The 21,900-nt window shown below is 36.5% G+C and overlaps 1 protein-coding gene across 2 annotated transcripts in view; it reads right to left on the bottom strand.

Moving 5' to 3' along the window:
* TRIM24 (tripartite motif containing 24) overlaps window positions 1-21,900 on the bottom strand; it is a 122,761-nt gene that overhangs the window by 43,451 nt on the left and 57,410 nt on the right. For both annotated transcript variants that reach the window (XM_047849202.1, XM_047849200.1), the window contains exons 2-4: window positions 16,567-16,685; window positions 8,445-8,592; window positions 5,340-5,472 (exon numbers count right to left, since the gene is read on the bottom strand). In XM_047849202.1, the coding sequence (XP_047705158.1) occupies window positions 5,340-5,472; window positions 8,445-8,592; window positions 16,567-16,685 (400 nt within the window). The remainder of the gene's footprint in view (window positions 1-5,339; window positions 5,473-8,444; window positions 8,593-16,566; window positions 16,686-21,900) is intronic.

The raw sequence follows: 21,900 nt of genomic DNA, 5'->3' as shown, positions 1-21,900 counted from the left end.
ACTCAAGAGTAGCTCCAGGGGCACAGTAATATAGAAGACAACCAGTTTTATCAATTTTTCGTAAAATGCATAAAACACAGTATTTTACATAATGTGATTTAAAAGTACAAGCGTACTTAAATCAGTATTAGAGTGTTGCCAGCATTAGAAAAAAAGGGGAACATAGTTAATATTAATTCTGTTGGATTTTCTCTGTATAGAATGCAGTCTTTGAGACCCTAGTAATGTGTAATGTTATACGAAATGGTCAAAATGTTTGTTATCTGGTTCCTAAACTCAATTTTAAAACTTTCAATATTCTGTTATGATGTTTTCTGGTTCATTTTACAGAAAACCTTTCTCAGGTTTAGGAAATTTCCTTTTATTCTTAGTTTGCGAAGTCTTTATATCATAGGTGCATATTTTTGACAGAATGTTTCTCCTGTCTCTATTGAAATGATTATGTAATTTGTCCTTTATTCTTTTAATATGAATTACATAACTGATTTTCAAATGTTACATGAACTCTGTATACCTAAAACAAGGCCAACTTGGTTGTAATTATATTGTCCAAAAATCACATTACTACTGGATTTGGTTTCCTATTTCTTAGAATTTTCACATTCATTTCATGGGTGACACTAGTCCGTGATTTTCTATTTTTATTCCTCATAAAACAAGTTGGAGAGAATTCATTCTTTTATTGTCCTCTGGATGAGATTGTGTGTATTTAAAAGGTGTTATTTTTATCTCACTATTTTGTTGATTCATCAATGAAGTCATCTGGGCCTGTAGTTTCCCTTGTGAGAAAGTTAAAAATTATGGATATAGATTAAATCTAAGGGCTATTCTGATTTTCTATCTTACCTTGTGCTAGCTTTGGTAAGCTATATTTTCTTTTCTTTTTTTCTTTTATTTATTTTTTGAGATAGAGTGAGCGAGCAGGGGAGGGGCAGACAGAAAGGGAGACAGAGACTCCCAAGCAGGCCCAGCGCAGTCTCACAAACTGTGAGATCATGACTGAGGCTGAAATCAAGTTGGATGCTTAACCGAGCCACCCAAGCGCCCCTGGGAAGCTGTATTTTCTAAGAATTATCCTATTTCATGCAAAAATTTCCAAATCCATTGATAGATAATCATCTCATAATTTTGAATGCCTTTAGAAAATGTTGTGATGCCCCCTTTTCACTCCTGGCATTGGTTTTTTGGGCCTGCTCTCTAAATCACTCATTAAAGGAATTTGTCAATTTACTAATCTTTTGAAAGATTTGATTTTTGGCTTTACTTACTTCATTAATGTCTGCACTTATCCTCATCATGTCCTTTTCCCCACTTAGTTTAGGTTTAATTTACTAATTTTCTGAAGTTGAGATGTTTAGTGTATTTTTTTTTATCTACCTAATATATACATTTAATGATATCTATTTCCCTCTTATCATGGCCTTAACAGTGTATTTCAAGGATATTATTTCCATGATCATTCAGATAAAAATATTTTCCCATATTCATTGGGATTTCTTCTTTGATGTTTTATTTAAATTTAGTTCAAACTGTTTATTTTGAAATAATTTCAGTTAAATCTGCAATGGTACAGAGATCTCCTATACCTTTACACAGCTTAGTTTTTCAAGTATTAATTCATCATAGCTCTTTAATGCCTTAATAACCGGAATGCATTTAAGAGTAAGGATATTGCTATGTAACCAGAGTGTGATGATTAAATATAAAACTGACACTGGGGTGCCTGGGTGGCTCAGTGGGTTAAGCATCCAACCTCAACTCAGGTCGTGATCTCATCGTTTTTGGGTTCGAGCTCCGCATCGGGTTCTGTGCTGACAGCTCGGAGCCTGGAGCCTGCTTCCAATACTGTGTCTCCCTCTCTCTCTGTCCCACCCCGCTTGCACTGTCTCTCAAAAATAGGCAGTGAAAAAAAAAAAAAAATTAAAAAAAAAAAAAAGAAAACTGACGTTAAGATAATACTCTCATCTAAACTACAGACCATATTCCAATAATGCCATTTGTTTCAATAATGTCCTCTAAGGGGGGCCTGGTGGCTCAGTAGGTTAAGCGTATCACGATCAGCTCAAGTCATGATCTCACAGTTTGTGGGCTAGAGCTCCACATGGAGCTGGGTGCTGGCAGAGCCTGCTTGGGATTCTCTCTCCCTCTCTCTCTGCCCTCCCCCTACTCACAGTCTCTCTTTCTCTCTCAAAATAAGTTAAAAATAATGTCCTCTAAATAATTTTTCCCCTTCTAGTCCAGGATACAGCACAGGATCATGCATCACTGCATTTCATTTTCATATGAATTTCATTTCTTCATTTTCAAATATATGGAGATTTTTATCATCTATCATTATTTTCTACATTAACAGCATTGAGTTTTTACACAAAAACTTTATATGGTTTTAACCCTCTGAAATTTAAGATTGCCCTGACATATGGTCAATTAAATGTTTTCTTTTTATGTTTATAAAGAATGTGTATTATTGGGTGCAGTGTTTAATGTCCACAAGGTCATTTGCTATTTAGGTTATTTGAATCTTACAAAAATATACTGTTCTAATTTGCTTGTCAATTATTGAGAAAAGTATGTTGAAATTTCCCACTCTAGATATGTCTATGTTCTGTCATTTTTTGTTATGTATTTTAAAGCTATGGGCATATAGATTTAGAACTGTTACATCTTTTAAATGAAGAGAGCCTTTTATCATATAAAGTTTCCCTCTGTATCTCAAACAATACACTTTCACATAACAGCATGCCTTTGGTTAATGTTTGTATAGCGCATCTTTTCCCATCATTCTTTCTATATACTTAGGCTTTAGTTGCTTCTTGTCTAAAAAGCACATAGCAGATTTTCAATTTTTTTATTAAGCTTGCAATCTTTTAATTTGGGACATTTTATCCATTTACATTTATTATAATTACAAATCTATTTATAGATTTACACTTACCAAGTCCTTATTAAATCCCCTCTGTTCTTTGTTCTTCTTCTTTGGCCTGTCTTTAGACTAATTATTCCATTTCCCCTCTGTGTTACTTTGATAATCAGATACACTTCTATATTCTTTTAGTGATTACTCTAGACATTTCAAAATGCAGATCTGGAGTTACCTAATACTGATTTATATTTTTTTACTGTCTTCCTAAACTGTACATAAGCCTTAGAACACAGACTCCATATCCCCCTAACATGTCTGTTGTGTACTATACAGAACACACATGACATATACCAGTAAGACATTTTTATTGTTTCATAAATTGATATTTATTTAGATTTACTCGTACTTACCATTTTAAATGATTTTCATTCCATCATGCATTGACTACCATTTCTCTTTTGCCTAAGGTATACTTTAGTGAGGGTTTACTGGGGATATATTATCCCAGTTTATTTGGTCTGAAATGCCTTTCATTAATCTTCATTTTAAAGAATATGTTCACTGGCTATATAATTTTAGCTCTGTAATTATTTTCTTTTTGTACTTAAAAACATACTGGCTTTTTTTTTTTTTTTTTAAGCCTCCTGGGCATTTATAGGGCTTCCTAAATATGGGCTAGATATCTTTCTTCAGTATTACCACATTCCAAACCATTATATTCTGTCCTTACATGTTGTTTCCTTCTCATTCCTCTCTCTTCTCTCCTTATGGGACCCCAGTTGCACCCTGTATTACTTCTTCTCTACTTTCCATCCTGGGTATTTTCTTACTTTTCTTCTAGTTCATCAATTCTCATTTCCTGCTATGTCAAATCTGTTATAGCCTCTAAGAGTTAATTTCAGTTATGGTCATTTTTAGTTCTGGATTTCCCATCTCATTCTTTTTTATAGTTTTCAGTTCTCTACTCAAAATTTCCATTTTGTCCCTGATCTTCAATATGGTAAGATATAGCCTTAAGGGTCTTTTTATCTTTTTTGTTGTATCTGGTAGGTTTTGTTCACATTGTCTCATCACCTAGCATACGTGATTACTTCTAATTATGTGTTGGACCATTTTGCAAAATTCATTACTGCATCAACTTGAGGCACAGGATGATGTTTTCTCTCTTCAGGGAGCATTTACATTTGAATCTACTAGGCACCCGGGGGCACCAGCAATAGGATTTCAATTTATTCCAACTTTGGGTAATGAAAAAATTTGATGCTGAGGCTTCAGTTCCAGTCAGGAACTATTTACTAGCTAGTTCATCTTTACTATGATAGCATAGACTTTCAGGGTTCCAAATTAAGGCAAGGAGAAACCTTCAAGCCCTGTAACCCCTGAACTCCAATTGCTGTCTTTCCAGCCCTGTGGCCTATTAAAAGTGCTCCTTGAGTTCCTGGTAAAATGCCATGAAGGGTAAAAACGCTCCTCGCATTCTCTGTCCCCACTCCAACCTGGTCCAGTGAATCTTTACTACTAAGACTTTCTATCAATGACTTCTGTATTTTATCCAGGTTTTCTAGTTATCCTCCCTGGTATGGTTTGGTCCAAATTGTCTAGCCTGCCATTATTGGGAGCCTAGACAGTTTTTTTTCTTTTCTTTTCCTTCTTTTTGTTTTATTTAAATTCCAGTTAGATAACAATACAGTATAATATTAGTTTCAGGTGTATAATTTAAGGATTCAACACTTACACACAATATTTGAAACTCATAAGTGCTCTCCTTAATCCCTATCACCTTTTCAACCCCACCCCACCTCTCCTCTGGTAACCACCAGTTTTTGAGCCTTGACCATTTTAACCAATTTTATTTGTACTAATCAGAATCTTACTATTTAAATGAATCAGTGGTTGCTAACTGAAATGCCTATGGACATCAGATTTAGAAATAATCTTCAGTAGGAACTATGATGAATTGTTAAAGGCGTGCCTCATTCTACACAACACTAAAGTGAATTCCACCCAAATGCTAACATGAAAGTGTATGAGGCCCATGCTATAACAGGTTCTGTTCTCTCAAAAACCCAAAGACGTAGATTTTTTTTTTAAATGTAAAATCTCATTTTACAACACTGGAAATTAATTCCATTTAGTTTTAAATAGTGTGTAAGCCAGTGGTTCTCAACTCAGGGTAATTTTGTTCTGCAGAGCATTTGGCAACATCTGGAGATATTTCTGGTCCTCACAACAAGAAGGATGCCACTGGCACCTAGTGAATACAGGTCAAAGATGCCGCTGAACACCATACAATGAACCAGACAGGACCCCCACAAGTATCTGTAGTGACCAAGTTGAAAAATCCTGGAACAGGCCAACATACCGTTGGCCGAACAAAACTTCATTTGCCGACTGCCATCTGGCCGGGGTGCTAGCAGCCCTCCAGTCCTCATAAAGCTTACCATACATGTGTGCACATAATTAAAGATAACAGTACCTATGCTCTTTATGTTCTAATAACTGGCAGTCCCGGCATGTCAGTTTGTCACATGTTTCACAGTAAAGCTTCAGCTGCTCCTTCTTATGAAAAGGACAAAACACTGGCCGCTGACTGGTCACACCAACTGCCTCTGTACAAACAACAGGAGGCAAAAAGAAGAAAATTAACATACGTGAATACTACATAATTATTAGATTGTTCATTTGCATTGCAATCCGTTGAAATATAAAAGAGCTATAAGCAGTTTCACTGACACCATCACTACTACTAGGTTTGTGGTATAGGGACACATGGTAGTGTGGTGAGCACAGCATAACGTGCAGACTTGTCCACTCACGATGTTGTACACCTGAAATTAACTTGACGTTGTATGTCAACTAGACTTCAATTAACATCAAGAAAAAAGACACAGAATGTTAGGTATTCTCAGCATTTTAGAAGGAAAAGATAAATAAGCTTTTCATTCCAGAACTTCAAACTAACTCAGGAGAAAAATAAAGTATGTAGCTTAAAATGTGCTTTATGGAATTAATAAGTCTTAAGAAAATAAGCAGATAAGTGAGTGTGACCCAACTCGATGTTTTCCACTCCAATATGGCAGAAGACTGTTTTAAATGGAATTCAGAAAATCTAATAAAAATGTATAAAGAACATGATTAAAAAAGTTATTTACCCACTTGTGCAAAAATCCTTACAGGGTACCCACTAACACAGAAATAATCATAAAGTTTTCACTACATACTGTAGTCCTCCATGTAACTTAATAGTTATCCAGAGTGAGGATAATATTGAGCAATCTTGTGTATAATGTTAAATTAAAAAAAAAATCAGAATACAAATAAGTATAATAATTGACTCAACAGTAAGCAGTTATTTCACTAATAATTAAGGGTAAAATCCAAACATTTCAGAAATAATCCCACTTCTAGAAATAACCACTATTAATAACCTAGTATGTGTTCTTATGGTTGTTTTTCTTTGTATATAACTACATACACTAGCAGGTATTTTGTTTTACAATATTGTCTACAGTAAGTACAGAGCTTCTGACTTAGATAATTAGAACATGTCATTCATTTATAGATTTCCTTTACTTATTGGAGAATTTAGATCCTGACTCAGTCATCTTCCTAGTCCTCAGTGTCACCATCACTCTGGATGAGTTAGAAGTTTACACAGATTGCCACATAAAAACAAGGCTCTCAGACTTTTTCATCTCCAGAGACCTGTACTCCATTTTAGCTCCTTATATCATGGTCCCACCCAAAACTTTGGATTGTGCTTAACTGGTTCATTTCTCTAATCACAGATTCAAACATCCACTCTAATAACGTCTACTTTTTAACCTTCCGGTTTTTAGTTAACCGCTCTCACTGTGCCTCCGTGATCTCTAGTTCCCAACAATTTCTTTCATCCTATCAACTGACAGTACTATTAACTTCATCTCCTTTATAGAGTTATAAAAAAAAATCCTTCATTTCAATAAATGCCATTATTTGTACCCCTTCCTCTACTGAACTTCCAGAACACCTGTCCAGCTAAACCCCAATCCTAGAGAAGTTCAATTCTTCTGTATCTATACCAATCCCCACACTCCTGAAGCCTGATGGAGGAAGTTTTAAGGCCTATACATCAAATGTAACCTCAATGCTACCAAACATTCTGTTTCTGAAGTTGGAGCTCTCTTCCAACTAGAGTTCTTTCAAATATCCCTCACATTCCTTACCTTTAAATCTTATTTCCTCTCCTTTGTTTTTCAGTAGATGACTGAATTCACAGAAAAAGAAGTCTGTCTAGCAGTAATCTGTTCAACGTGTCTGAACCTGTACCTGGTCTCTTTTGCCTTTTCTTCATCAGTACCTTCAGAAATCATATTCCCTTTTCCTGTGTCACCAGAATCCTAGCTTCATCTCGTTCTTCCTCCTCTTCTTGCATCTTACTTTCCAGGTACATCTAACTGTCTCCCTCTGTAAATGTGCACCTGTACTTCAGTTTTCCCCACCCTCCTCCTTCTATTCGTTTGTCAAGCCCCAGATGTGGCCTCCAACCTAAATCCCCAAATCTGAGTCTGATGCTCCTTTGATGTGCTCCCGTGGAACTTATGAGACCAAACAATGATTGCTAATTTGTCCATAGTCTTCATCATACTAATAACTCTTGTGGGGGTAAAAGTGTCTGTTTTATTTACTTTTTCATCTCTAATACCCAGCAAAATTCCTGGAATATAGAATAGACATATGAACACTGGTTGACTTGAATTAAAAGCAATAAACTAATTTTTAAACAAAAATATATTGAGCCATAAAAATTAATGAAGTTCTGATAAATGCCACAACATGGATAAACCCTGAAAATACTATGGCGAGTGAAATAAGCCAGACACCAAAGGACAACTACTGTATGATCTTACTTGCAGAAATAAGCAAATTTGTAGAGACAGATAGTAGATTAGGGGTTAGCAAGGGCAGAGGAAAGAGGAGAATGAGCATTATTACTTATTGGGCACCGTTTCTTTCTGGGATGATGAAAAAACTGTGGAAACAGACAGTGGTGATGGTTGCCTAACACTGTAAATGCAATTAATGCGACTGAATTGTACTTGTAAAAGTGGTTTGAATGGCAAGTTTTAAGTTACATATATTTTAGTACAATAAAATATTAGTAATCTTTATAAGCGATACAATAAAAACTGAGAAGCCATAAATTACATAAAAAGCAGAACTTCTTCAGTTATCTACATATCAAATATCACAAAACCGGTTTACCACAACAATATCAGAGGGAAAAGAGTTGTAAAACTTTTGTTAAGCCCACCTCTTGTCACACCTTAGAAATAAGTGATGAGAGAAGTTTAAAAAGCAACTTTTTTTTCATTTGCTGCACATTCGCACCAAATTAAGCCATTTATAGGAAGAGGAGGGTTTATATTTGTCATTTATATATGCCTTCAAATTTCAATTACAATATACACCTCCTTTTTTTAAACAAAAAAAAGAAAAAACCAGGAGTCCATTACAAGTGTATGAAAACAAAGTCAGTACAGGAAGGAAGATAAGGGTGGGAAGGATAGAGAAAAAAAGGTTAAAAGAACTAATTTATTACCTGGAGATACTTCCTCCTTCTGTCTCACAGTGTGGTCTTTTGTGAACTTCACTCTTTGATGAGCTCTGATGCATGTCTTGCAGAGCCACTCAACACACTCTACACAAAACCCATTAGCTTCTGCATTGTCCTCACAGCTTGTACACACCTAATAAGAGAAACACGTCACGTCAATTTTTAAGAAAAATGAAAAGGTGGTCAAACAACTCGTCATATAAAAATGATATACCAACCATACTTGGTCTCTATCGGTTATCTTAAGAGTGCTTGTAAATTTAAATTTATAAACTTATGAAACGGATATATAATACTGTCCTTCACTCAATATACAAATATTCCAGGCACTGTGCTAAGTGCTGAGAATAGAACAATGCGGAAAAGCAAACATGGTTCCTGCCCTATGATCCTGAGTGTCCTAGATGGGAGTGTGGGTTCATATCCCACTCGTCAGCTGAGTAGTCTTGGGCAGGTTACTTAGAATGCTCTCTAAAATGAAGTTAATAACAGATTTTACTGAGTCATGGTGAAGACTAAATGTGAAACACACAAACATTATTGTAAGGCTCACACCCATACACAATTACACACTGAGAAGTGCCATCAAGTATGAGAAGTTGTAAGAGCATTATGATAGGGGAAACGATCTCATTTTAGTGGGGCTGGAGCACTGCAGAAAGTGAGAGATTACCCAGGCAAGGCTTTCTCTAAGGAGATCATATTAACATTAAGGTATGGAAGTTGAGTCATCAGTTATTAATGAAAAGCCTTCTAGGCAGAGAGAAGAGCATGTACAATAGCCTCCAGGCAAAAGGAGCACAGCAGGTTCAAAGAACTGGCACAAAGTAGGATCAAGGGGAAAGACTGGCAAGAGAAGAAGTGAGGGGCAAGGCAGGCAGGGGTCAGATCAAGCAGGATCATATGACAATTTTGGTCCTTGTCTGATGAAGTCTCCTAAAAGCTTTAAAGTAAGTGACATGGCCAGATGTGCAATTTTAAAAATCACTGTCACTGCAATATAGAGAATAGATTAGAGAAGGGGGAAGTATTTCCTGCAGAGACAAGTAAGAGGGTTTTTTCAATGTTTTAGGTGAGAGTGGGTGGAAGTGGGAATAAATGAGGGAGATTGGGAGTGAAACTGACTGGTTCAGAAGATGCACTGGATACGGGAGGTGAAGAAGGGAAAGCTTCTTTGTTTCCAGCTTGTGTAACTTTACATGGTGTCACTATTCTCTGGGAACAGTTATTAAAGTTATAGAGAAGCAGTCCTTATGTTATCTTCTGTGATGGGGAAAAGAAATTCCGCCCCCCTCCCCCTCAGTTAGTGCTTTACCTTAGCTAAATTCCAAATACGTGGATAACATTTTCATTCATCGAACCTGTCTTTTCTTCAGCTCTTATCTTTAACCTTTCTAACATCATTAAAGCCCCTGGCTCCTACTTCCTAGAAACCATTTGGATTCCTTGATATCTCCAGATCCTCTTATCTCCCTGATGCCCTCTGGATATAACCCCCCACTCTTCCTCCTCCCTCTGTAGATTTTTGTTAGAATCGGGAATTGTCTCATCCTTACTGCCTTAGCTTCAATTATGACGTCTTTAAAGATATAACCTAAAATTTAACCTCTAGGCTACACTATGCTACAAAAAAGAATGAGGACAGGGGCACCTGGGTGGCTCAGTCGGTTAAGCGTCCAACTTCAGCTCAGGTCATAATCTCACAGTTCATGGGTTCGAGCCCTGCGTCGGGCTCTGTGCTGATAGCTCAAAAAGCCTGGAGTCTGCTTCAGATTCTGTGTCTCCCCTTCTCTCTCTGCCCCTCCCATGCTCATGCTCTCTCTCTCAATAATAAATAAAGGTTAAAAAAAAAAAAAAAAGAGAGAATGAGAGATCTCAGTATATGAAGTAACATAAAAAAGCAGAGTAGAAAAGTAAATCATGCTAGTGCTTATCTAAGAAAGATGGGGATGGGTGAAATGACACTTGCTAATATTTTTTAAACATAAAATTACTTAAAATTACATATGAAATAATATTTTAAACAGAAGAATAAAGGAAATTAAATGGCTACCTATAGGGTAGATTAAACAGTGAGAGTCTAAATTCTCTCAATATACTGTATTTCATAAATTAAATTAAAAACATTAAATGCCTGGGGTACCTGGGTGGCTCAGTTGGTTGAGTGTCCAACTTCGGCTCAGGTCATGATCTTGCAGTTCATGAGTTTGAGCCCCACCATCAGGCTTTGTGCTGACAGCTTGGAGCCTGGAGCCTCCTTCAGATTCTGGGTCTCCCTCTCTCTATGCCCCTTCCCCAATCATGCTCTGTCTCTCTCTCCTCTCTCTTTCTCTCAAAAATAAATAAATGTTAAAAAAAATTAAATGCCTAAAAATCACAAGCAAATTAAACTATCAAGTGGGTGGTTTAACCACACAAAGAATTATTTATTTCAAGTAAACTTTAAAATATTACACTGTATGGTAACTCATGTTTAAATAAAAACTTAAAAAAAAAGTACGATTTGATTGACCATCGCCAGGGCGTGCATGTAGTAATTGCTGTGTTCCTTGCTTTCTATTTTGACGGAAACAACTCTATAATTTCTACTTTCAGCACCATCTCTATTCTTCTATACTCTTACTCTGCAAACTGTATTTATGCTTTATGAGCTGGGTCCACATTGGATTTTAACAAGAGATGGTGCTGGAGGGAGACTGCAGTGCAAGAGGAAGAAGTACTTGATCATCTCAGCTGTCTTTTTATTTGCTTGCATTCTCCGTGAACATCAGACCCATCAATACTGCCTCACCCTGGCAGCAGCCGTTCCCTCCCCCAGCAGCACTTAGCACCAGACTACTGTTTTTCCAGTCCTCATGGAACCAGCTTTGGAGATACTGACACGGTAGGCCGACGCCTGCTCCTCTGAGGTCTGCAATCCCAAGGCTGAAACATCGCCTCTTCAGAGGTCTGAACTGACGTTCCACAAGACCCTTCTTCTGACTTTGACTAGTTTCTCCTTTTTCCCTCAGCCGCTTCCTTATGGTTGCTATCTCTATGATACTTTAAGTATTTATTTACCTTTCAGTAAACAAGTTTATATCTAGTTAATTTTCAGGATTAAGATGGCTTCTGATTTTACCAAAACTGATACAGTATACCCTATAATATAATGTATAACATATATATTTGGAGAAAATAAATGATTTTGTCACTGTAATTAAGAACCAAGATTTCCAATACTGGATGAATGAGATAAATGTAAAAGCAAAAAAGTAAAACCTACAAATCTAAATTGGACTCACAAATATCAATATACACCACAAGTATATATTGATATTTGTAAGTCCAATTTAGATTTGTAGGTTTTACTTTTTTGCTTTTACATTTATTTTATCTTTTTTTTTTCCCTAGACAGTTGCTCCTTGTATATTTTCAAATACTAGGCACCCATTACCTCATAAGGAAGCACACTTTATTTTTGGAGAGTGCACTACTGAGCCAGATGAAATGCCTCCTCTTCTTAAGGTCTTCCAGATACAAGAATCTCAGAGATAGACGTTATGTCCTCCCTCAGTAACTTCTCATGAGCCTCAAATCAGGCTGTTTGCTTAGCAGTGGAATACATTCATATTTGGTAATCAAAGACTTTACTCCCTCTGCTGAATGTGAATTTTCAGCAGATCCACGACTCTCCTGATAAATAAGCAGTCTTCTTGGCGCTGTTCACATGACCCTTCCATGGCAGTGAGGGTAGGGAAGGGAAACAGGGAGTCTTCTGTGACCCTCAACAGGGTCAAAGTAGAACCTCAAAGAATGGCTGCACTAGAGATGATCCTGACTCTGGTTATCCTAAGGGACAGCCCAGAAGGCAAGGCTACAACCCTTATTTCTCATATACTCTGCATGACACCAGGTCAAGCTACTAGCCAGCTCTGCAGAAAACTAACAGCAACAAAAACGTCACAGTTGGACATTTGGTATCATAAAGAACAAATACCTGTACACCAAATTTTATCTACTGGTTTGGGTATCAAGGGGATGAAGATTTAGTTTTTTTGATGTAGAGAACAGACACTTGCTGTTTGAACTCTTGAAGTTATTTCTCATATTTTTGCTCCAGAAATTTGTTCGTTTGGTAAGTATATTCTGACCACTAGGCTCCCTTTTCTGTTAAAAAATTTGCACCTATGACTTTTCTAAAATCTCAGCCTTCTTAAAAATGCTAGTTTCCTTACTAAGGTTTACAACTTTCTATCATCTAATACTCACTTGGCATTCTGTTTATCCTTTTCCCTGTCACTTAATAAACATTTCAGAAACTCTAACACGGTTCTTTCCAAAATTTCATGTGTTTGAAGATCCTTTGACTGTGCCCCAGGAGATACTATGTGGCCTAAATTCAAAACCAAGCCAGATGGACTTGTTTATTCTTTTTTACTGACATATAATTAACACAGTGATATTAGCTTCAGGTGTACAATTTTAGGATTCAATAATTCTATATATCCCTCGGTGCTCAACACTGTAAGTGTAGTCACTTCTCTTTTTTAAAGTGAATACCCCTAGCACCCATACTGTGGTCTCCAGATACCATGTGTGACTAAAAGAAACCAAAGATCCTAACAAAATATCGTCAAAACACAAAGTAAGGAAGACAGCAAGGACTACTGCGATTCTATCAGAATGACTCAGGAATCAATGTGAGGCTCCTATTGCCAAGATGGCACAATTTGATCATCAATTAAAAACAACTAACTACTACAACACCTTTTATATTAAAAATCCATGAGTTCTAAAGATACAAACACACCACTCATTAGTTATCTCCGAAGAACGCTAAGAAACTAAGTCACTATTCTAAAAATTAGCAACTAAAGGAAATGAACCAAGTACTTAACCTACCTTTGCTATGTATGTAACCAAAGAATAAATGAAGGAAGGCTTCTGTTTCTCTTCCAGATAAGAAATATAGGGGAATGACAGAATGAGAATGTCACAATTTTTCAAAGCCCTAATTTAATATGAAATCATGGTGGTGATCATTAATGGTCATTGACATTAGAAAAAAGATAAAACTCATATGCCTCCTGATTGAAGTACACACAGACATATGGATAAAAGTATTCTTATGCCCCCTAACCCAAAAGGACCTGAAATGAAATCAGCTTCTACCTATTTACTGTCAGTATACACAAAATACAGGAAACCGAGAAGCATGTTAAATGACTTTATGAAGATGGTCAGCAAAATGCAGAATAAGGCTAACTCCACAGGACTAACACCCAGTTTATCTAACAAATATGTTTAAAGGGAGGAAAAAGAAAACTAGTGAAGTAAAGGGGTATTTTGAGATTAATTAAAAGATAGATTTGAGACCAATCAACCAAATGCACTGTGTAGGCCTTAATGGATCCTTATAGAAACAAACCACTGTTTAAAAAAAGAAACCATAAGAATTAGAGACACATATCACCAGGTGTTTGATGATATTAAGGTTTAACTGTAAAATTTTTTACATGTGAAATATGCTGGTTAGGTTTATAAAAAATTATTTTTCCAAAGAAGTACTGAAAGATTTATGGATTAGATTACCCTCAACATAATATAGTATGTGGAAGGGTGTCAGGATAAACATAAAACAAGAGTTGATGGCTACTAAGCTAGGTATGTGTACATGGGAGTTTGTTATGTGAAACTGTCCCTTCTCTTGGTAATGCCTAAAATTATCTGTAACAAACACTTTTTAAGCTTTATCTTTGTTCAGCTATGAACTATCCTCAGAGCTCCAGTTTGACCACAGATGACATCACCTTAGTCTCAGAGGCAAACTCAATCACATTCAAAACCAATTCTCTATCTACTTCCCTTACCTCTTAATCTCTGTGAAAAGCACCACCATCTTGGCAGTGAGGTCCCTCTCACCTCCACATCCAATCAGGTACATCAAAACCTTGTGTGAGCTGTAACTTATCCCCTTCCTTCTCGGATTGCCACTAGGCTAGCTCAGCTCTCAATACCTTTTGCCTAGGCCTTTCTACCTCCAATTCATCCCACATTATTACCTCTCTAGTCTTCATTCCCAAAATATCCCTAACAAGTACCCTATTCCTGCACCAGGTTTAACACTCTCCTAGCCTCACTTACCTACATTGAAGATGTCAATTTGGACTCTATTTCTAGTTTAACTGATTATAACTTCTTCCTATTATGTTTCTGTGACCAAAATAGAGTCAATAAACTTACTAAAAACTAATTGATATACAGAGGAAAAAAGCAGCCTCTTAGATTTGTCCTTTAGATTAGAATCCCTTCAGTTCTCATCTCTTATCATCGTCAATTCATATCAGATCATTATTCCATCCTGTTGATTATTTATGCTGCTTTGCTTTTGAATTTTCTGGATTGAGCATGCACGTGTACTACTAGAGTTCAAGTGATATGACTAACAAAGTTTATGTAGTATAAATATAATCATATATGAAAGTGACATGACACTCTAGAAGACAAAAACATCAGTAGTATTCACAAGGAAACTTTCAGAAGAGCTAAGTACTTGACACTGTAGTTCACATAAATAACTACATTTCTATTCTTTAGAGCCGGTTTCACAACAATTAGCAAGTTTATTCTCTGGATTAAGCCCTGGTTTGGCCTTTGATGAACTGTGGATATTTTATTATTATTATTTTTTACTTTTTTTTTTTTAACATTTATTTATTTTTGAGAGAGATAGAGACTGAGCGTGAGCTAGAGAGGGGCAGAGAGAGGGGGAGACACAGAATCTGGAGCAGGCTCCAGGCTCCACAGAGCCCGATGTGGGGCTCGAATTCACGAACTATGAGATCATGACCTGAGTTGAAGTCAGACGCCACCCAGGCGCCCCTGAACTGTGGACACTTTTGAAACAAAAGGGGTATTTTTGTTAGTAACAGATGTATATAAGATGAGCCCTAAATTCCCACAGTTCCCCCAAGAAACCAACAAGAAAAGCTGAAAGTGAAAAGTACAGAAACTTAGCTATGTGATTAGTAAAGTGTCTTAAAGATTACTTTTTAGATTTTTACATTTTAGATTAATAATCATTTTCTTCTCATAGATTCAATTCCTTCACAGATCTAGTGTGCTAAATTAAAGGAACTGCCTAGAGAAATCATCAATCAATCCTAATTCAAAAGTAGACTAATATACTACGCTTAGTGTACACTACAGAATCAATCCCAGCTCACCTCCACGAGAGGCACTACAGTTCATCTTCCAGGGACTGGACATCTAGATAGATCTAAGGGGCCAATAGAAATGTTCTACATGTGGGATATGGAAGTGGGGAAAAGAGAAAAACACCAGTGGGCCTCTAAGTGCAATACCCGGACAATGTTACCAAATGAGGCTTTCAAAGAAATACCATGCAGAAATTTTAAGAAACTTTTTTCTTAATACCATTAAGAAATTTTCTTAAAATGTGAAACCATACTAATCAAAGACATGCAATTTTTCATATGTATCATTATAGAGTTCATCATTAAAACAGAAAAAAATGAAAAAAGGGGTCTTAAAATTTAGAAAATCTGTCAATATATAGTAAAATTGCAAAAAAAATTAAATACATAGAGTAAAATTACAAAAAAATGAAATACCATCAAATACAGAATAATGGTTTCCTCTGAAGGGAAAGGGAAGGTGAGGGTACAAGCAAGGCTTCTGTATTGGCACTGTTTTAATCCTTAAGATGAATTATTCATTATTCTTTATATTCCTTTTAAAATATTACATAATTTGATAGACATAATGGTCAAAGGGGGGTCAGACACCTTTTATTTTAGCGTCCTTCAGCAACTTAGGCTGCTTCATTAAGAGAAGGCAATATGGGGCGTCTGGGTGGCTCAATCAGCTAGGCGTCCGAATTCAGCTCAGGTCATGATCTCGCAGTTCGTTCGTTCGTTCAAGCCCCACGTTGGGCCCTGTGCTGACAGCTTGGAGCCTGGAGCCTGCTTTGATTTTGTGTCTCCCTCTCTCTCTGCCCCTAACCACTTGCATTCTGTCTCTCTCTCAAAAAATAAACAAACATTAAAAAAAAAAAAAAAAAAAAAAAGAGGAGGCAAAACATTTTAAGGCTTAATACACTTACCTGATTAGACTTTTCTACTGTACTGCTGGGAACCTCAGTAGTGTCCTTCACAAAAAAATTATCTATGATGTGTCTCTCTGCACATTCTTGGCTGCAAACTGGACATCGAATGACTCCAACTGGGAAAGACAAAATTGCGTTCTAAGTTTTTTTGGTTTGTACAGCATAATGATTTGACTGTTTGTATTTAAATGCAAAATGATCACCGATAAGTTCAGTTAACATCTGTCACCATGCAGAGTTACAAAAGTTTTTGTGAGAAGAATTTTCAAAACACTCTCCAAGCTACTTTCACATATGCAATACAGTACTATTAACTACAGTCACCAAGCTATATATTACATCCCTATGACTTATTCCTTTTATGAATGGGAACTTGTACCTTTTGACCCCTTTCATTCATTCCACCCACCCATGATCCGCTACATCTCAGGCAACCACCAATCTGCTCTCTATATCCATGAGCTCTCATTCTAAGTTTTAATACAAAAATACAAAGCACTAAATGAGCACATCTCACTTAAACTGTAACTGGGTTCTTTTACAATGTCCACTCTCTTCAAACTCATACCTGTCACTACTTAACACAAAGCAATTCAGTTTATATACATATATGAATTATAAGTATGCATGTGTGCACCATAAATAAAGTAGGTGTGGAATATACCTAATAATGACTAAAACTTCATTATTCTAAATGAGATTCCACCCGCCCCCCACCCCCACGAATAAGCATCCCTATGGGCTGCTCTTTTTATTGTTTAGCAACTTCTCCTAGCAGTGGTTTTCAAATATACATGTGTAGAACCACAGGGGAGATGTTTAAAAGAAAAGAGTTCTAGGGGAAACTGAGTGGCTCTGTCAGTTGAGTGCCGGACTCTTGATTTTGGCTGAGGTCATGATCTCACAATGTGTGGGACTGAGCCCCGAGTGGGGCTCATGCTGAGAGCACAGAGTCTGCTTGGGATTCTTTCTCTGCCCCTCCCTTGTTCACACTCTCTCTCCCTGAATGAATGAATGAATGAATGAATGAATGAATGAATGAATACAGAGTTCTGATTTTCTCTGGACCTATTGAACCAGGATTTCTGAAAGGGGAGCACAAAGATACTTGTTTTGCTTAAAATCTCCATGGGAAATTATTAAGAAACACTATTTAGTTTCCTTTAACAAGTGCAAACAGTGTTCCTTTGGGGGAGGAGAGAAATCATCTTCCATAGTACTTGGGAAATCAATAAATAATTATGAATTGATTAAGATCTAAATTTTTGACTAAAATTTTAAAAATCTAATATTCATTTGATGCTGTAATTTGTACCAAGGAGACTGCAATAATGTTCCCGGGTACATTTTTTTTGAAAATGAAATGCATATGAATGAATACAAAGCAACCCAAAGGCCATTTTCATTTGTATATACAAGCACTATTTTTTTTAATTAAAAAGAACCTATTTTACTTTACAATAGCAACAAAAATATACTAACTACTCAGAAATAATTGTTTTAAATATATAATGTCATTGTGGAGAAAAATGGTAAGCTAAATTTAGAAACCTTTAAAAATATCTAAGAAAAATCATGTTTTTGATGGTAAAGATACCAATTCTCTCCAAACATCTATACATTCAATGCAGTTTTAATAATCCCAATAGGAATTTCAATAGAATTTTGATAAGCTGGGAGACATTGTCTACCAAATAACAAGACTTACTCTAAAGCTATAGTAAATAAAATGGTGTGAAATTTATGTAAGGATAAAAAAATGGAAAAGAATACACATAAAAGGCTCACATATAAGTACATTTTATACATGACAGATGTGGCACTAGAAATCAATGGGAAAAGAGATGAACTTTTCATGGTGCTATAGTTCTCTAACATGGGAGGAGGATGAATTAGATCACTACTCAGTTAAAAACAGTAATTCTTTTAAAAGATTAAGAACTTTAAAACTTTCGCAAGGAAATGTAAGAAAACATCTCTGTAACCTTAGGGGAGGAATAAAATTCTCAATCAAGAAACAAAAAGCAAGAGATTAAGGGAAATATTAATGAATTCAATTTCACTCAAGAACTACAGCTAGTCTAAAGATACACCCAACACGTGCTGACAAAGAATAATAAAAATCCACAAATTAGGTGACAATGCATTTCTAAAAAGAGAAAGATTGAGTAAGCATATTTTTGCTTATTCCTCCAGATAAGTACAGCTAAAAACTCTAGGCCTTCTATATGAAACAATCGTAAGAACACTGAAAGGTAGAGAGAAGGCGGCAGACTAGCTACAGATCTCAGAACCCAAGGAATGACAGTGGTAAGTTCACTGGATTTTCTTTTAGCCCCATGTACTCCAAAGTGGATGTTCATGAAGTCACCATCCTAGGAACATCAACAGGTGTAAACAAAAAAAACTATCCCACAGAAACCTTCTGTGGAAGGACGGTCCAGGAAAGGGGGAGCCTACCAAGACAAAACTTTTAGACAATAACTGCTCTACTCCAGCCAAACACCACAGATAAAACTGTGCTCCCTTTCCCACCAGCGCAGGCCCAGTGGGAAGCCTAGACTTCCACTAGCAGAAATCAAGTACCCCCACTACGCACTGCTGTGTGTGTCAGAGAAGCCTGGTGGGGACCCGGGGCTTTCATCCTTACTGGGCGCTAATGGAGCTTTCATCCTGCAGTGTCAGTGGAGACCACATGAAGAGCCTGATTTTACACTTCCAGGACATAATGAGGTACTCCTCTATCTCTACGCTGGGATGGAGTTAGAAAAGGCCTATTGGGGGGGCGCCTGGGGGGCTCAGTTGGTTGGGCGACCAACTTCGGCTCAGGTCATGATCTCACAGTTTGTGAGTTCGAGCCCTGCATCGGGCTCTGTGCTGACAGCTCAGAGCCTGGAGCCTATTTCAGATTCTGTTGTCTCCCCTTCTCTCTGCCCCTCCCTTGCTCACGCTCTGTGTCTCTCTCTCAATAATAGATAAATGTTAAAAAAAATTAAAAAGAAAAGAAAAAAAGAAAAAGCCTATTGGACATTCAGAACTTTTACCACTGCCTACCAGTAACCTCCTGTCCCTCTGTCCCCACTCCTTAGATGTGTCAATAAAGAACACATGAGCAGCAGTTAATAGACATCCATTTGCCCTATCAAGAAGTACCAAGAGACTTCCACATCATCTACTGGTAAGGAGGAGGCCCTCCTCTTCCAGATGTCAAGGGAGGCAGAGTAAGGAACACAGACTTCAATTTCTACCTCATAAGAGGCAGAAAATAATAAATATAAGGGCAGAGACCAATGGAATTGAAAACTGAAAAGTCTTTGAAAGAAAAAGCTGGTTATTTGAAAAGGCCAATAAAATTAACAAACTTTCACCAAGACTGAAGATGACAAAGGAGAAGATATAATTTAGCAAACATAAAGAATGAAAAAGGGAGTATCACTACAGACCACATGGACATCTAAAAGGTAACAGAGGAATACTAACACTAGTCAGAGAAATTTAATGATGTAAGTGAAACAAACTCCTCAAAGAGTGCAACCTACTATTAGTTACCCAATATGAAATAATTTCAGTAGCACCCTAACTATTTGGAAATTGGCTCTAAACAAACCAAAGTACTTAGGTGTAAACCAAACAAAACGTGTATTGGACTTATATGCTGAAAACTACAAAACTCTAAGGAGAGAAATCAAAGAAGATCTAGATAAATGGAGAGACAAAGTGTTCACGGACAGGGATAATCAGTGTAATAAAGATGTCAATTCTCTTTAATGTGAGCTGTGGGTTTAACACAATTCCTAATATGCTGGCAACATTTTATTTGTAGATGCAGACAAGATTAGTTTAAAATTTATATAGAAAGGCAAATGTACAATAATAGCTAAATCAATATTGGAAACAAGAATAGAGGAACTGTTCTATCCAATTTCAAGACTGTAATCAAGAATGTCTGTTACTGACTAAAGGATAGACACTGATGAATAAAACAGAACAGAGAACTGAAATAGATCCACACCAGTAGGGTCAACCCATTTTTGACAAATGCGTAAAAGCATCTTAATGCTGAAGGTACAAAATGCTGATGAGAGATATACTGTGTTCACAGATTGGAGGACTCATTTCAGTAAAGATGTTGATTCTCCCCAAATGGATCTACAGATCAATATACTCCTATCAAAATCCTAAGCAAGATTTTTTTAGAAGTATAGACAAGGTTAATCCAAGATTTATGTGGATAAGGAAAAGAACTAAAATAGCTAAAGCAGTTTTGAAAAAAAGAAAGTGAGAGGAACCACTAACCAATTTTAAGACTTATATAGATAGAGTAGTTGAGACAGGGTGGTATTGGCAGGATAGACACATAGATGAAAGGAACAGAATAGAGCATCCAGAAATACACCCACAAAAGCCCAACTGATTTTTGACAAAAGTGTGAAAATAATTCAGTGGAAGGAAATACTTTTCAACAAATTACACCGGAGTAACTGGGTATTCATAGGCAAGAAATTGAGCCTCAACCTAAACTTTACATTTTATATAAGATTAACTCAAAGTGGATCAGATTTTAATACCAAACATAAATCTATAAAAACTTTAGAAGTGAACAGGAGAAAATCTTAAGGGCGTAGGACTTGAAGAGTTCTTAGACATATCAACAACACAACCCATCATTAAAGAACATGGATGAATTTGATTTCATCAAAATTAATAACTTTGCTCTGTGAAATACTTGTGAAGATGGAAAAAAAAAAACACTACACAATGGGCGAAAATATTTGCAAACCAGAGGTCTGACAAAGGATACATATCTACAATATGTAAACAACTCTCAAAACTCAATAAAGGAACAAACATCCCAATTAGAAAATAAGCTAAACACATGAAGAGATATTTTACCAGTGGGGATATATACATGTCAAATAAGCACACGATAGGATGTTTCACATCACCAGCCATCAGGTAAACACAAATTAAGATTATGACAAGATACTAATACATAGGTATTATCGCTACTTTTTTTTGATCTCTCATACATTCCCAGAGGGAATGTATAATGGTACAGTCACTCTGTAAAATAGTTTGGCAGTTTCTTAAAAATTAAGCATAACGTTAGTCATATGAATTGACAATCTCACGCCTGGACATTTATTTGGTGTTCTCCTTGTATGTACTGCTTTATATTCCTAAAGATGAATAAACAGAGATCAGTAAATCTTGTTAACCTGATCAAGGTCACAGAGCAGTGGAGCTATGATCTAAATTCATTGCTGACTGACCCAAGCGCAGGCTCCGTACTACTACACTTTACAAAAATATTTTTGAAAACATGGGTTA

This window comes from Prionailurus viverrinus, chromosome A2 (assembly GCF_022837055.1).
Source record: "Prionailurus viverrinus isolate Anna chromosome A2, UM_Priviv_1.0, whole genome shotgun sequence".
Lineage (NCBI taxonomy): Eukaryota > Metazoa > Chordata > Mammalia > Carnivora > Felidae > Prionailurus > Prionailurus viverrinus.
Note: the sequence above shows the minus strand (reverse complement) of the source record. Positions and strands in the feature narration are given on the sequence as shown.